Consider the following 17,500-nt stretch of genomic DNA (forward strand, 5'->3'; position numbering starts at 1 on the left):
AAATACGCATGTATCACGCTGGATAGTCATTCTTAGCATGCACTCTTCCCCGTGCGTAATGCAAGAAGGGAAGTGCGGTGAGAGACCTCACTCATATTATTCAGAGAACCGGAGTTTCGTTAAGAAACCGGTCGTTCTCTTTCTAATATTTCGTTCGGTCTCTCACATATGGGGAGATATGGCCCACTCCCGGATTGCATGCTGTTGTCCACGACAGACAAGCCCACAGATCTATTGGGTGCCCACCCCAAGGACTGCGTGAGCTAGAGAGGGTTTAGTAACGTCCAAACTGTAAAATCTGGTAAACGTGTGAGCACTTTCCCAGCTTGCTGCAGAGCAAATATCACTGACTGATATCCCCCTGAACAGCGCCCAGGAGGTGGCCATCCCTCTCGTGGAGTGCGCTTTTAGGCGCGCTGGAGGCTGCATACGTCTGGCCTCATAAGCTGAACCGATAGCTTCCACCATCCAGTGACAGAGGCGCTGGGATGAGATAGGAAGCCCACGATGAGCTGCGCTCCATGACACGAATAGCTGATCCGTCTTTCGAAAAGCCTTCGTTCTATCCACATAAATGCGCAACGCGCGCACCGGGCAGAGCCGGTGCCATCTTTCCTCCTCCCTCGAAGAGAATGGCGGAGGGTGGAAAGCATTCAGATCCAAAGATGAGCATCTGTAAGAAGACTCAATCACTTTTGGTACGAAGGACGGGTTTGGCCTGAGTAACGCTCTTTTTCCTTCCTCGCTAACCTGTAGGCACGACGGGTGTACAGAGAGAGCGCGTAATTCCCCTACCCTCTTAGCCGAAACGAGCGCGAGTAACAGCACTGTTTTTAGCGAGAGTTGTTTAAAACCAATGTTTTCCATGGGCTCAAATGGGGGCTCTGAAAGCGCATCCAGAACGACTGACAGATCCCAGGAGGGAAATGTCTGCTTTGTTGGGGGGCGTAAGCGCCGCACACCTTTCATAAAGCGGCTCACCAGAGGATGCTTTCCCACTGACGCGCCATCAAATCCCACATGACATGCGGATATGGCGGCCAAGTAAACCTTAATTGTAGAAAAAGCCTTGCCCTTGTCCAATAAAGACTGCAAGAAACAAAGCACCTCAGACACAGAGCACTGAAACGTCCTGGTCTGATTTTCGTCACACCACTTCTCGAAGACCCTCAATTTGTTATCGTAGAGAGAACGAGTGGAAGGGGCTCGTGCGCTTTGAATTGTGGCAATCACGTTATCCGGGATGCCAACCGCATTCAAATTAAACCTTTCACGGGCCAGACCCAGAGGGCCAGTCTGTCTGGGTGGGGGTGGAACATCTGCCCTCTCGCTTGGCGAAGGAGATCCCTGCGAAGGGGAAGCTGCCATGGTTTCCCCGAGAGGAGTTGAGTAATCTCTGCTACCCATGCTCTCCCTGGCCATAGTGGGGCTACGAGGAGGAGAGACAGACCGTGCTCTCTCACCCTCGTCAGCGTTGGGGAGATGAGGCTCAGGGGAGGGAATGCGTAAAGCAGCGCGTTTGGCCACGGGTGAGCAAGCGCGTCCACACCCAAAGGCGCATCTGTGTCCCTTAGAGAGAAGTATAGCGGACATTGGGCGTTTTTGTGCGAGGCGAAGAGATCTACGGCAGCCCTGCCGAATCTTTCCCAAATTGTCGCAACAACCTGAGGGTGTATTGTCCATTCTCCGTAGAGAGGGGTCCCCCGAGACAGGAGATCTGCGCCGCTGTTTAGCGCGCCCGGAACGTGCGTGGCTCGTATCGAGGCCAGGTGCGCTCCCGCCCATAACACAAGCTCGCGCGCCAATCTGTGTAACCGGAGTGAGCGCGTTCCTCCTTGCCTGTTTATGTAAGCCACCACGGTCGTGTTGTCCGTTCTGATCAGCACATGACAACCGCGAATAAGAGGGAGAAAATGTTTGAGAGCTAGGCTCACTGCCAGCCTTTCCAGGGCATTTATGTGATAATCTCGGAGGTGTACTGGCCAGACTCCGCTTGCTGTTCTGCCGTCGTACACTGCACCCCACCCCGTCAGTGAGGCATCCGTTGATATCACTGCTCTCACAGACACCACTCCTAGGCTGGAGCCCGTGTGGAATATCGCTGGCTCTCGCCACCAGCGAAGCGCTGCGAGACACTGAGCCGATATCGTTACTCTGCGGCGCAGGTGGCGACGGGGACATAGGCGTAGCCCTGACAACCAGAGTTGAAATTCCCTCATTCTCAATAGACCCATCGGGACGACTGACAGGGCCGATGCCATCAGACCTGCAAGACGGAGGCACGTTCTGAATGGCACACATTTCCCTTCTTGAAATTGAGTTAGACATTGTCGAAACGACTCGACCCGTCTCTGTGAAAGTGTAGCGTGATAGGTGATAGAATTTATCCTGACCCCCAGGTATTCTATGTCCTGACACGGATTCAGACAGCTCTTGGTAAAGTTCATACTGAAACCCAAGTTTACTAGGTGGGAGACCAGTTTGCGAGTGTCTCGCTCTGACTGTGCCCTCGTCGGGCAGCAGATGAGATAATCGTCCAGGAAAGCAGAGAGCCTGACTCCCGTGTGTCTGAGCGGGGCCAGGGCTGCTTCGACACATTTTGTGAATAGACGAGGTGCCAGGGCGTACCCAAACGGTATTCTGGTGTACTCGTATGCAATGCCTTGAAAAGCGAATCTCAGATATTTTCTGTGGGCCGGTAGCACCCCTATGTGAAAATAGGCATCCATGAGATCCACGGTCGTGAACCAGTCGCCTCTTCGGATTGACTGGAACAGTGTTTTGTATGTGAGCATTCTGAATGTGAACTTGCGTAAGTGATTGTTCAGGACACGTAGGTCGAGGATGGGGCGTAAGCCCCCATCCCGTTTGGGAATTATGAAGTACCGGGAATAAAAACCTGTCTCGATTTCTCCCTCTGGTACCCTCTGAATTGCCCCTTTGCTTAGGAGGGTAGCTATTTCGGCTTCTAAAACCTGTGCTGCCTCTCCCTGTGCCGTAGAAACCAAAACCCCGTTGAAACGCGGTGGTTTTGTCCCGAACTGAATTCTGTAACCCCGTGTGATGGTTGACATAACCCATGGATGGGTACCGCACGCCCGCCATGCCTCCGCGTGCAGAGACAGCGGGCCTATGCAATTTATTTGTTGTGTTGTGTGGCCCTCTGGTGGAGGACTCTGGGAGTGCACCAGAGGGGCCGACAGAGGGTTTTTCTTGGGTTTTATTGTTTTGTGAAAAACTGGCTTTACCCAGCGGGACTCCGTGAGGGGCTGGGGAAGACATGAGAGTGTTTGGTCTAAATGATTGTGCGACGGGGGGAATTTGGCCGAGGCACAATGACATTTTATTTTTGGGACACAATGTTTGTGAGACGGGGGGTATTTGGCCGTGACAAAACATTTTATTTTTGAAACATGAGCCCTGCAGCTGTCTCTCTTGAGAGGCTGAGGTGCGGTGTAATTTGTGTGTGTGTGTGCTTGGTGCAACGGTGTGTAACTGTCCGATGCACAAGGAACACAGATGTTTGACGACTGTAGCCTCCTCCGTTTGACAGGAGGGGGTGACTCGTCGTTGCGGGGGGGTGCATGCCAGGGAGCCCTTGGAGCTGGATGTTTTCCCCGCTGTGTGTAGGCTACAGCCTAAGTGTCGCGCCTCTTCTTGGGCCCATGGGGGTTGTTTTGCCGGGGCCTGGAACTTGCCGAGGAGAAGGCGTTTCTCGACCATGACCTAGGGCCCTGTGCCCTTGGCTGAGGGTTCGCTGGTTGCTCGCCCTGCTGCTGCCTTGGGGCCCTGGCCGCTTGCTGGAAGGTCCTCGGTTGAGGTGGTTGGGGTGGTGGGGCAGGAGTGCGGGTCCCCGGTGCTGCTTGTGGCGCGGGTCTGCGAGGAAGGCACACGTCGAAAGCTTCACCCTCCTTCTTACGTGCGTCGCATTTGTCACGCATGGCTGCGATCGCTGGACCGAATAATGCCTTCGGATCGATGGGGGCATCGAGGAGGTCGGCTTTCTCCTTGTCGGTTAGGCTAGAAAGATTTAGCCACAGTGCCCTTTCTCCCACGACTGCGAGGCCCATGGCTCGTCCACAACTTTGAATAGCACCGCGGAATGTACGGAGGTTCAGGTCCGTAATGTAGCATATCTCCTCCCACACCACTGGGTTTGGGGTTCCTGCATCGAGTTGCTTTCCCATCTCGTCCATCAGCTCAGCCTGGTAGGCGGTTAGGAGCGAGGTAGCATTGAGGGCTCTGACCCCGAGGCCCGATGACTTGTAAATTTTCTGCAGAATGGAGGCAGAAAAACGTTCTGCTTTCCCGGGGAGGGAAAGGTTGGCGGTGGATGGAGTCCTCCGACTCGGGTTTAAATGATTCGCCACGGAAGGCTCCACTGTTGGGGGGAGTGAGAGCCCCAAACCATCCATTCCGTGCACGTCCACTTGTGTGAAGCCCTTGACGGGAACACGGTGAGAAAAGGGCTTATCCCAGTATCTTTTCATCTCCGCCATGCAGGCTGGTACCGCAGGGAGCAGTTGTTTAGCTGGGGTGACCCGTGGGGGTAGCCTCTTCCCGTCGAAGAGATCGCGGGATGCGCCCGCTTCGTCTTCGGGAGCTGGCCAGTCGATCACGAGCTTGGTTGCCGCTCTGCGACAGAGCTCAATCAATCCAAAGTCGTTGGGCAGTCCCGCCACCACCAGCCAATTTGGCTGGCAGACATGTTTTCTTACTAGCCAAATGGAAGGTCAAGTAGCCATTTTTTTTTCTTACCAAAATAAACCATGCTTTAATAATATTGTTTTAATTATTTTATTAAACCCAGCTATGTCCTCAACACAGATAAACAATATAAATATTATACTCAATATAATTCAGTCTATTCTATAATTATTTAGTAATTATATTTTTATTACCTGCATTTCATTATTTTTCATTCCATTTCCATATACTGCACAGACAGCCAAACACTAGCCTATTACCTCACACACCATCACCCAAACCTCATACAGTATAGGCCTACAACTCACACAAACACAGCATGCCTTCAACACTAATGTCACACACATACCAGACTTTCAACATACACTAGCCAAACACACACACAACCAAACACTGCAAAACCACATATCCCCTACACAGCATCACTTCACACACAGTGGGCCAAATACCATGGACAATGCACAGAAGACAGGTGAAGGGGAGAAGAGATGAAGGGAGGAGAAGGAGACGGAGAGGAGAAGGACAGGAGACACCCGCGCGCACACACACACACACACACACACACACACACACACACACACACCTACACAGTGCGTGAATGATGTCTGCATTGTGTGTTTTTGCTGCTGCTGTGTGACACCTTCAAGTTCCTCCAGGTCAAATTAATATTAGGTTTACTTGCGATGCACTTGGAATGACAATTACCGTTACGCTATGTCAACTAGATATCCAATAACACCACGGACACCACGCTTAGGCTACTTTGTTACTTTCGTCGCTAGTTTTTGTTATCTTTTTTTTCACTTACTCGTATATCCATGTCAAACTCGTGCAGGGTCTTTGCGATGGCGTGGGCGTTATTAGGAAACGACAACTCCATCGTTTGTAGTTGCGAGGACCTCGCAAATATCAGACGGCTTCTGACGGCAACGACACTGTTTTGACAGACAGCTGTCCTGTCCCTTCACTCACGCCGTTTTTGCTCCACCAATACTCACAACAGTTACGCTGCTATTACTTGCATTCATCGACACATAACCGTGCTTTAACCACTGCCACATTATTTTTCATCTGACAAACCTACAAAACCAAAGTAATCAGCGCTAGTCCGCTCATTGAACATATTTTATTAACACTAGTTCGAGCGGTGCGCGGGTGTCAACGAGCAGCCAATGGATGTGAGGCTGCCTTATTGTGATTAACGGTCAGCCAATGGGTGTGGGCTACATCATGACGGTAGGACTAATGTTCATGGGTAATGTAGGCGACGTTTTAACGTTCATCAGACGGCAGCTACAGATCTGTGCGGGCAGCTGTTTAACGTTCAGTCGGGCGCGCGCTACCGGCCAATTTGGCTAGTGGATGATTTTTTCTACCAGCCAAAATGATTTTTCACCCGCATTTGGCGTGTTGGCGTGCGTTAAAGGGATAGTTCGGGATTTTTGACATGGATCTGTATGGCATCCCCATCACCAGTGTTATGCATTGACACTGACTTACCCCCGGCAGCATCCTGTGGGCAGAGTTCTCGTCCAGTTTTGGTCCAGGCGAAAGTAGTCCGGCAGGTTTGCTGGACCCATAAAAATAAAACGTTTCTCTTCCAAAAACATTATGTGTTCAAAAGAGTGATATTTTTGAATCCCAGAAAGGTTGTCAAACAAAAAGTCACATCTCGTAATCAGTTGGCACTATTTTCTCTCGGTTCGTATCAATGCGCGCGACACCGCAACCTGACAGCTAGGGCCTACCTGTTTGATTCGAGATTGTTTACTCACTCGGCAAGATGTCCGACTACGAAAGCGACGAGGAATTCGACTTCGACTCAGAGCCAAAGGGGTATATGTATGAACCCGAGTATACTGACGATGAACTGAGACAAATGGAGTTAGATCGGGCCGAAAGAGAGAGGGTGGACAGAGAAGCGACAGTAGAAGCTGAAGCTGGAGCCACAGCTGGACCTGCGGTGTCCAGGTTGGCTGACAAATCTTGGTGCACTTGTTCGAAGTGCGTTATAATGCAGACAGAAGTGGAGTGTTACTGCTGCCACGAGTGGGAGTTAGTAGTGCCACAGCTACAAAACCTGTCCATCCATGAAGATGTCGGCGGGACGGCTGCTGCAGTCTGCATCACCAACAACAATGACATCCCTGCCCTCCTGAATGAGGGCGTCTTGAGGACCTTTTTCCATGTTCCCAAAATCAACTGGAAGAGGCGTCCCAGACCAGCTGGACCCGATGGCCAGTTGTCTGCAGAGTAAGTGTTGACTCCTCATTTAGATGATGTAGGCTAGGCCTACAGGCTGTTTCTATTTTAGAACGTTATAAAAGTGCTCAAATATGCATTGACTTTACAGTAGAGCTGTGTTTTAGTATTCTGATTAGTAGTCCAATAGGATAGGACAGGAATATGAGTACCGTCATGATAATGTTATTAGGCTACATTATGTGTTGTATAAGCCTAACTTATTATTTCATTTTCCTTAGAAACTTCAATGTAAAAGAAACTTGTAACAGCCTTCTGAGCTTCACCATGCCTGTAGACATCTCCCTCTTTACTAAATGCCTATCCTACTGTCATAAGCAGCATTTCATCAAAATGTTAGGCTATTAACTTACCATTCCCTGATAAGAAAGTTTCAATCACTTCATCAAAATGTAGGCAATAAATATAGTACAACACCACAACTGACAAAATCCTTTCCAATACACTTACAACACACACATATTGTATTGCCATATCAAATATGCACCAATTTATGTTGTTTTCAATTTCAGACAGTACAGGCTGATTGCCTATCGCATCGTCCTGGAATGGGGTTTACAAGGAGAGAAGCTTGGTCCAGGCAACAGGAGAGTTCTTCCTTCCTGTGTGGTGGAGCTAATCAGAAGAACCTATCCATCACCAACTGGGCAATATGCAGGTTTCAAGGAGTCAGTGGATGCACAGCAATTGTTTTAAATATTTTAATTCACACATTGTAGATGTTTTACTTATAGAATTTTGACTGTTTTTCTACATTTTCTACTGTTAGTTATTTTACACTAAAAATGTTACAAATGACTTAGACTAAAAATGACTAAAGAACTATGTACATACATTTAAAAAAAAAATAAAACTATGTTCCCAAAGACATCGGTTGTAATGGTTTTGATTACTCTTCCATTACAATAACAGTTATGAGAAAATGGAGGGGAAATAATGAAAAGAAAGAAGAAAAACAACGACAAAAAACAATCACAAGAAAGTTTTTTTTTTCAGTCTCAGACGTCAACATCTGTATCACCAGTAGGTTCAGTTGGAAAACGAGATTCATGTTCTGCTACCAAGTCGGTCTTGTTCGGCTTTGCAGTGGGGGCGATGTTGGCTGGTATGCTGACAGGAGGATGGATGAAGAAAGCAGGATCTCCAATCCTCACATTCTTGTCAAGCCGCCGTTGAATGACCCGTTCCACCAATCCTTTACGGAACTCCTGCGTTGTTGGCTCATACAGCTTTCTTGCAACCCACTGGTTTGATTGCCTTGAGTGAATGACATTGTACTTTTTCTGTCCTGGGAATAAGAAGAGTAACACAAGAATGATGAGGATAGTTTATGTCCATTACATACTGTGATTTGTGTGGCCCATGACTTGAGGGATGATGATAGTAAAAAAAGCTGTAACTAACATACAAAGAACAAAGTTATAACATGAAAGTCATCTATATGAAAATTACATAAATCTGAGCTCAAACAAATATTACTATACTTATACTAAATATGACTAGCATTATGATTACTGTAATCCTAATTGGTTCGGTTCCAGGTCATCATAACTATAGTTCTGTCAGAACCATTTCAGTCAAGAAACACAAGAGAAAAATTTCTTTTATTGAAATTATGAATTACATTTGGCGGTATAGCTCTGTTTGGAGGAACCACCCTATTTCCATTAGCAGCATGGAAATGCATTGAGTCAGGGGGCAGCAGCAGTTTAGGGAATGCTTACCCCAGCAGGACAGGGCGAGAGATAACCCCCCATGAACAGAGCCAAGCGACGTGACAAGAGAACATGTCACATCATACACGACAAGGTGGAGCAGGGGAGCGGTGGGTAGCAAAAACTGAGCAACATACAGCTGAGAGGAAGTGGATAGAATTTAAAAAGGCGTGCCGAAGCTGTGTGGCCAATGGCTGGGAAGAAAGATTATCAGCTGAGGGAATGCACCTGGATCAATTAGGAATGAATGAGATGAAGGGGAGGGCGGCAAGCTTCTTGACTACCATGGCCTGGCCAGAACTGACGTTAGTACTTTTAATTTACCTTGAGCACCAGCCAGGCTCAGGCGCAGACATGTTTCTTTCAGGTGTGCGTGCATGAACAGAAAGACAGATACCACTTCAAAAGTGTCAGCGCCAACCCTTCTATTGTGGAATTTCAATTGAATTCCTTGCGTTATTTGCATTTTTTTCAGATCTGATACATTACATCTTTTGATTTTGACCTTTTGGCATTTTCTGCAAATAAATGGGACATTTCACTAGCTTGCATAAGTAAACAAGTTGTTTTACTGCAATACATACTGTAAATAAGTAGTAAAACAATAATGACAAATACATTTTTGAAATGGTATTTCTTTCCAGAGCTGTGTGTGTGTGTGTGTGTGTTAGCATGCTCACCAGATCGAGTACAGGCATGCTGACGGCCAACATTGTGGTTGTGGTCAATGATACTCAGCTGGAGCCTTGCTTGCATGGAGACATACGTGAAATGGCGCCTCTTCTCTGCGTACTTCAGCATAGAGCTGTGAAAGACTTCAAGGGCCCCTGAAAGAAAAAAAGTACAGTGGTACAGTGTTTACAATCATGCAAAACTTCAAAGGAAAGGTGACACACTGAAATATTTCCCTTAGAGGTATTACTACTCGTGTAACTGTATTCAAACTATTGCTCACAAGTTTATCCACACATACCTGTATGCTTGAACAAAGTCAATTGACTTAGGTCTCTCAAAAGATTTTTGTCAAGTACAACACTCTTCAGAGCGTTCCAGGCAGGACACCCCTTCTCCAGCCATTTTTTTCGCCGCTGTTGGTCCTCGCTGAGGTCGTCGTGGCGACATCTGTACTCCTGCTCATTTTCTTCCCAACGGTGGATACCACACACATGGTAAAGGATAGATGTCCAGCGGTGTTTCAACTCCTATTTGAGGACAATTGGAAACTGCTTAGCAATTTTCTCTGGAACATTTTTGACACAGAGTATGCACATTTGAACATGCTTTTGTATAGATCATCATCAGCTACGAAGGCTTGAATTTTTTTATCCCTAATCTTGAACCTTTGCTTGTTACATTTTTTCAAGAGTAGAAAAGACGGATTCACAATGAGTGTTGCTTCCGAACTGAATAGGCTGGTATCATAGAAGTGTAAGTAATTTGAAGTTACATTGCATTGTTGTGGTGTTCCTTTTCTGTTTTGGACCAGTGTTGGTTTTAACAAGGCAAAACATCATTATGACAGCGTGGCAAATTCATGCAACAACATGTCTATGACCATCACCTTCTCATCGCCACCGCTTGAACTGCACGACCACCAGAAGTGATTGCCCAGAGACTTGATCCATGGCTGCAGGTCCCGGTTTTCCTTCTTCCTCGCCAATGCAGTTGCCTTCTTCTTCACACCTAATTAATGGATAAAAAAATGAAATGAAAAAGCAAAACCTGATGAAATATTTTGTCAACTGTAATAACATTACAATACACTTTCAATTATTCAACATCTTTGCATGTTTTATTTTCATATGCAAAGGTTCAAACGTGAATATTTCACATAATAAAGCAGTGTAGTGTATACTGTCCAAGTAATGGTACCTTTTGCCACATGCCATGGGTCAAATTGATGCCTAAGCTCTGGATAGGACTCCCTCATGATCTTCCGAATTGATGGAGCCCGGTCAGTAGTAACCACGTCAACACCAACGCCGGAGTCCAGCAGACGATCCAGGCCCCTCCGGAAACCAACAGGCTCCATTGCCGGTGAACTGGTAGCCTCCGATACCTGTAATGATCAATGTAACAGGAAATACAGAACAAACCTGCAGAGAGGACTGCAAAAAGCAAAACATAGTGATAAAACACACTCAATAACTTACTTGGCAAAACTGTTCATACTTTACCTGAATTAGATCCGACATGATGACTTTCTTTGTTGCATCATCCATAAAGCTGTAACAGGTGTATTTGGCACTGTAACCGGGGGAATCAGATCTGTGGATGACAAACAAGGAAGTTACTTGTGGAGTGATGGCTAACATGATTTGATATGAATTACAATGTAAGAGGACAACTAACTACATATACTGTATGATCCGCTATGGGAATACCCACCTTGCATCACCACAGATATCTGTGTGTTCACCAGCAGCTACTGTTTCCTGGAGTTCTGACAAAATCTCCTCTTGCATCTCAGTGTAGGCTTCGTGAATAACAGGTATCATATAGGTGGATTGTAGTGAGTAGTATGAGGTCTTCTTTGGCAGTTGTAAATTCAGAAGATCAGCCCACTCTTCAATTTCATTCTGTGTTGTTCCTGTGAAAATAATGGCTGCTGAGGATACCAGGTTGTTCTCAGGTATTCCACGGACATCAGGACAGGACTGCCACACTCCTGTATGGTGATTGATGCATGTCCATTCTATTTTGATTTTTGATCCACGGCTGGTGATCTTCTTCTCACAAATGGATACCCCGCATGTGTGACAAGTTGTGAACAGATCCATTAGGCATGACTCGTTCACTATCCACTTCCTTTCAGACCAGTCATCTCTCCTTTCTGCTCCCGCAATGTTGTCGGAGGAAGATGATCTTGTGGATGTGCCCTCACTGCTCAAAGGAAGGAATGTGCTGTCATCTCTGTCTACAGGTGTCTCTATGGAAGCCATTGTGTTATCCAGGGACTCAGATGCAGCTGCTGAGCTTTGGTTTTCTGACTATGATATAGAAAAAGAATAGAGAGAAAGCAAAGTAGAGTAAATTGACTGACTGGCTGCACTTGTTTATAGTGTGCAAAGGGCCTCATGCTCAGTATATTGACAATGTCAAATCATTAGCTTTCTATTCAGACTACATATAAATATGGGCTTACCTGTGACAGTCTCCAGGTCGGAGGCCGGGCAATATATATTCCAGAAGCTGATGGTTTATTGCTTGGACCTGCCTCAGCTGGGCTGGTGAGCACCATCCGGCACTGTTCCTGGTCCAATCTGGACTTCAGGGGGGTTGACTGAAACGCTGCCTCTTCATCTGCGGGGGTTGCGGCCTCAGATTGAGCAATTTCAGCCATTCCAACAGGAGCGCACGCCTTTGAAAACATATTTTTTTGCATTGTGGGAACAGGAATCTCAGTCAGGTTTTAGAAACACCAACAGTAACATCAGCATTCACTTCCTACTAACCCCAACTCCGATGAAGTTGGGACGTTTGGTAAACAGTGAATAAAATCAAAATGCTATCATTTTCAAAACATTCAATCTATTCATTAGATGGAGAATAGTGAAAAGACAACATATTAAGTGTTAAAACTGAGAAAAAATATTGTTTTGGGGGATATATGTACTCATTTCTAATTTGATAAATCCAACACGTCTCAAAAGAGTTGGGACGGGGACAATAAATGGCAGCAAATGTCGAGGAAGACTAAAAACAAAACAAAAGACAACACTTAACAGTTAAATACATTAACCGATGAGATGATTTTATATAAAAAACAGTGTTAATTCCTATCTTGGACATGATTTCACCAGCTTAAATGGTGGGTGTATTCCTTGTCATGTTTTGCAATGTTTTCCTTTCTGTAGTGCTTACAGTGTGACAGGTCTTGACCAAAAACCCACCATTTTATCACCTGCTGGTCCTTATGATGGAGCCAAACTGTTAAAACATAGTAGAGAATGCAATTTGACCTTACTATGTGGCAGTAATCGAAGATCTCCCTTCAAAATATAATGCATGAGTGGCTTGTCATCCTGTTTAAAACCCATTTATACCATTCAGCACTGTATTTAACTCTACAGATGAGTGAGAACATCTTAACCAATGCACTACTGCACCCGCATGCCATCATGGAGGCTGACTTTTGAAGCTAGCACTAACACAAGTTGGATGGTCCATTTTTACTGTAGCACAGGATGTGCAATGCTCTATTATTGTCAAACAGAATGGACTTCTACAACTTCTGCTGACTTCTGTAAGCAAAGGACAGTTTCCCATGTCTTCTGGGTCTATTTCAAGTGAACTCAGGTGCTTAGGAGAATGTTACACCCCTGTATCATTTTCATGCATTAAGCATTCTTAATATGGTCAATTTTCAATAGCTCTAGCACTCCAGGAATTAGAGTGAGACTACAGCCAATATATATTTCATGATGTCATGAACCTATACAATGATTTTATTAACAAAAATATGTCTTATATACACTCAATCGTGGTAAATCAAAGGGAATTCAAAAATGTATGTAATAACTATGGTAATTATTCCCTTTGCATCTTTAATTCTGAGTGACTCAGCCTCTCTGTGATGATCTTATACCTGGACACCTATATTGTCCGTCAGTACAATTCATTTTGAAATGTTCTTTGTTGTTTTATCTTATTTGGATGTTTACTAAATTTCACTGATCCCCGTCCCAACTCTTTTGAGACGTGTTGGATTTATCAAATTAGAAATGAGTACATATGTCCCCCAAAACAATATTTTTTCTCGGTTTTAACACTTAATATGTTGTCTTTTCACTATTCTCCATCTAATGAATAGATTGAATGTTTTGAAAATGATAGCATTTTGATTTTATTCACTGTTTACCAAACGTCCCAACTTCATCGGAGTTGGGGTTTGTACAACAATGACATATGTTACAATAATTCCAGTAAGAAACATTTTCTGTTTTCAGAGTGGGCAAAACATATAGCCAATTCAAAGCCTTTCAAAGTAAGTACTTCGTGTTCTTCGTGTCCTGTTTTGACTTGTTTCCAAATGACACTCGCGCAAACAGCTGCCATACCGTATGTTATTTTATGAAAGACAGGGCTTCGCTCGAGGCTCGATGCTCATGGCAGACGACAGCAGAACACAGACACCTACTGACTAATCTGACTCATCGACTAAACAAGGGAACACCAGCGTACATAACACTTGTGTTCGAGGAAGACGCAGAGGGGTCAAAATGGAAGTCCCTTTGCGCACAAAACAGTAAACATACAAATAAAATAAAAAAAACCTCCGGACGTCCCTGCTACTTCTAGTAGCTGGGACGCAGTCCAGTTTGTCTTGTTATGCTAGCCTAGATTCTACACTGATTGAAAACATGGAGTATGCACTAATACAACATCCACACGTCAACGTAAGCATAGTTGCAGACAGTTGAAACAACAGCCCAGATATTATGTTTAGTAAGCATTACGGGTGGTATTGCACTAAGTGATTGATTGTTATGTTTTATGATCAATTTTCTCAATATTGCTTTGGCATAACCCTATACATCACCGTTAGGATACGCACGGATGCTACATTAAAAAAAACATTAGTAACCTAGTTTTATTACCGGTGTAGGAACAGCAGATCTCTTCAACATCCTTTTCTTCTGTCCTGGGCACGATGGCACATAGTCATCGTCGCTGAAGTGCGCACTGCAAATGCGAAGCTTTTTTATTTTCGCCATTCTGGTGTCAACATGGTATCCCAAAGAGAGTAGCCACAGTTGCCTGAGCGCAACGTCCGTCACAGGGAAGCGATGGAAGCTGAGAGTCGATTCCCCATCATCCTTGTTGCCACAACCTGGATAATTGCAAGCCTTCACCATGTTTACACACACAGCTTGATATAAATGTTTGAAAATATCCAAGAGCCTACTGAACTTGGCTAGCTATAAAGCTAGCTCGTTGGCGTTACCTGTTTGTAGCTAAGTCGTAAGCACTGCACTGAAGTTAGCTAGAAAAGTTGGATCGCTGTCAGAATGACGGCGCGCACTGATACGAAGTGAACTGATAAAATAGTGCCAACTGATTACGAGATGTGACTTTTTGTTTGACAACCTTTCTGGGATTCAAAAATATCACTCTTTTGAACACATAATGTTTTTGGAAGAGAAACGTTTTATTTTTATGGGTCCAGCAAACCTGCCGGACTACTTTCGCCTGGACCAAAACTGGACGAGAACTCTGCCCACAGGATGCTGCCGGGGGTAAGTCAGTGTCAATGCATAACACTGGTGATGGGGATGCCATACAGATCCATGTCAAAAATCCCGAACTATCCCTTTAATTTAGAGCCCTGGTCCCATGCACGTGATGCACATGGAGTGCGGATCCCTGGCCGAAATCATTGATCCGCACCTGGTGGGGCAGAGGCGAGGGGTTAAGCCCTCGCATGCCCGAGGAATCGTTGACTTGCTAGAAGTAGCCATCGTTCGGTGGTAAGTAGTCTTCACGGGGAAGAGTGCGTAGAATGATTATCCAGTGTGATACATGCATATTTACTGGGAGGTTGGGGCTCTCCATATCACAGCTGTGATTGGTCTGTCTGCGACAGAAGTGGCGTCATTGGTGCTTAGTAGTTGGGTAATAACAGTGCTATTCCCCATATGTGAGAGACCGAACGAAATATTAGAAAGAGAACCCATCCTGTCCCCCTTCCTCACTCCTCACATCTGGTTGTCAACGCATGTTACCGTTGTAGATCACAGTGTTTATAAGGGTACTTAGGGCTATTTTTTACTCTCTCATGTCACATGTGTACACTTTATACTGTATCTCAGTGTCTAGCTGTGTTTGTATCTCAGTGTCTAGGTGTGTGTATATTTCAGTGTCTTGGTGTGTGTGTATCTCAGTGTCTAGGTGTGTGTGTATCTCAGTGTCTTGGTGTGTGTGTATCTCAGTGTCTAGGTGCGTGTGTATCTCAGTGTCTAGGTGTGTGTGTATGTCAGTGTCTAGGTGTGTGTGTGTCTGTGTCTAGGTGTGTGTGTGTATGTCAGTGTCTAGGTGTGTGTGTATCTCAGTGTCTAGGTGTGTGTGTATCTCAGTTACAAGGTGTGTTTGTATCTCAGTGTCTAGGTGTGTGTATATTTCACGGTCTATCTAAAGGATAGATCTGGCATTTGGCAAATCAAACATTGTAAATTATATTTATGGTAGGCTTACATTCAAAATACGTTTGACAGTGATTCTGGGATAGCACCAGGGCTAGACTGGTAATCTGGCATACAGGGCATTTTCCCGGTGGGTGGACTGGTAATCTGGCATACAGGGCATTTTCCCGGTGGGTGGACTGGTAATCTGGCATACAGGGCATTTTCCCGGTGGGCTAGAATGGTAATCTGGCATACATGGCATTTTCCCGGTGGGCTGGACTGGTAATCTGGCATACAGGGCATTTTCCCGGTGGGCTGGAGTGGTAATCTGGCATACAGGGCATTTTCCCGGTGGGCTAGACTGGTAATCTGGCATACAGGGCATTTTCCCGGTGAGCTGGACAGGTAATCTGGCATGCAGGGCATTTTCCCGGTGGGCTAGACTGGTAATCTGGCATGCAGGGCATTTTCCAAGTGGGCCGACAGTCAGTCCCATGGAGCTGAGGGTGGTGCTTTTGTTTGTTATTTTGTCTTTGTTTGTTTGTTTGTTTGTTTGTTTGTTTGTTTGTTTGTTTGTTGGTTGGTTGGTTTTCCTTTAGGGGCTGGTTTAGAGATTGGTCCATCTTCATTGAACAGTAGACTGGGTGAAGCAGGATAAGGATGTACACCAGTGGTCTCCAATTAACTTTTCCCAAGGGCCAAATAATGTAGACCCAGCGAGGCCGCGGGCCAGGAACCCCCCCCCCCCCCCCCCAAAAAAAAAAATAAAAAATAAAAATAAAAATAATAAAAACACTAGACACAAACACAATAGAAACACTGTTGAAATATTAAAATATTAGTTTTAGCTGTTGCAATATGCCAGGGAGGAATGTAAATAAAGACCAACTGTGGACAGGTTAACGAGAGAGAGAGAGAGAGAGAGAGAGAGAGAGAGAGAGAGAGAGAGAGAGCACGTTCAGCTGCTGAATGCATGTTCAACTGCTGAACGTGCTCTCCAGCAGAGCCACTTCAGTCACGGAGGGAGGGAGGGGGAGAGAGATTTAGGCTACATGACAAGACCTAAAACAAATATAGGTCAATGTGCGCTAAAATCCCAATTCGGTCGAGGAACAAAAGTCATTTCCATAGCGATTAAATCTCATTGAACTCGTGCGCTGCATCTCACCTCTGCCTGAACAGAAAAGACGCAAGCCCATGCCACAGGTGGTTAGTTTAGTTTCCAGGAATGCTCGTCTATACATTTCTTTATTGCGGTCGTTTTCGAAAATCATATTAGTTTTCCTCCAACGCATTCCCGATGTATCATGCATTCTCTGCTCAACTGATCTCGCATAACGCGCCCCTACCAAACTACGGGGGGAAAATATCCTCCACATTTAGAATAGGCTACTACAGTACGCCAGCTAAAATGCAAAGAGGGTGATATCACAAATACACAAAAATAGTGCAGGGGAGGAGAATCGTCCACATTTAACAGAGGACAGTGTGCTCTAACTGCATAACTGAGCGCTCTCTTCTGGTTGAACAGAGGGAAACACGCTCACCGTCGGGGCTGTCGGGGAGATGAGGTGGGCCATCAGGAATATTAAACCCTATTCTGCCTAACTACTAGCTATATGTTTCCTGGACATTTCTGAAATTCGGGTTAGGGGTAGGGTGGAGCAAGGTAGCCTACTGTTCTCAGATGCT

At 45.6% G+C, this 17,500-nt stretch overlaps 1 protein-coding gene across 1 annotated transcript; it reads right to left on the bottom strand.

The window, feature by feature from the left end:
- Positions 1–7,967: 7,967 nt before the first annotated feature.
- On the bottom strand, positions 7,968–12,059 carry LOC134448772 (uncharacterized). The gene is made up of 8 exons (XM_063198430.1): positions 11,830–12,059; positions 11,073–11,674; positions 10,862–10,952; positions 10,557–10,743; positions 10,246–10,367; positions 9,658–9,886; positions 9,365–9,511; positions 7,968–8,257 (listed from the first exon to the last, which is right to left on the bottom strand). The coding sequence occupies exons 1-8, from the start codon at positions 12,055–12,057 to the stop codon at positions 7,968–7,970; spliced, it is 1,896 nt and encodes a 631-aa protein (XP_063054500.1). The 5' UTR covers positions 12,058–12,059.
- Between the last annotated feature and the right edge of the window lie 5,441 nt (positions 12,060–17,500).

The sequence above is a fragment of the Engraulis encrasicolus genome, chromosome 5 (genome assembly GCF_034702125.1).
Source record: "Engraulis encrasicolus isolate BLACKSEA-1 chromosome 5, IST_EnEncr_1.0, whole genome shotgun sequence".
Lineage (NCBI taxonomy): Eukaryota > Metazoa > Chordata > Actinopteri > Clupeiformes > Engraulidae > Engraulis > Engraulis encrasicolus.

Excerpts from the sequence above, each read along its gene's own strand:
- LOC134448772 (XM_063198430.1), bottom strand. The coding sequence starts at position 12,057 with ATGTTTTCAAAGGCGTGCGCTCCTGTTGGAATGGCTGAAATTGCTCAA. Across the intron at positions 10,953-11,072 it reads GATATCTGTGGTGATGCAAG|ATCTGATTCCCCCGGTTACA; the intron begins GTGGGTATTCCC and ends TGTCATCCACAG. Across the intron at positions 10,368-10,556 it reads CCCATGGCATGTGGCAAAAG|GTGTGAAGAAGAAGGCAACT; the intron begins GTACCATTACTT and ends TCCATTAATTAG.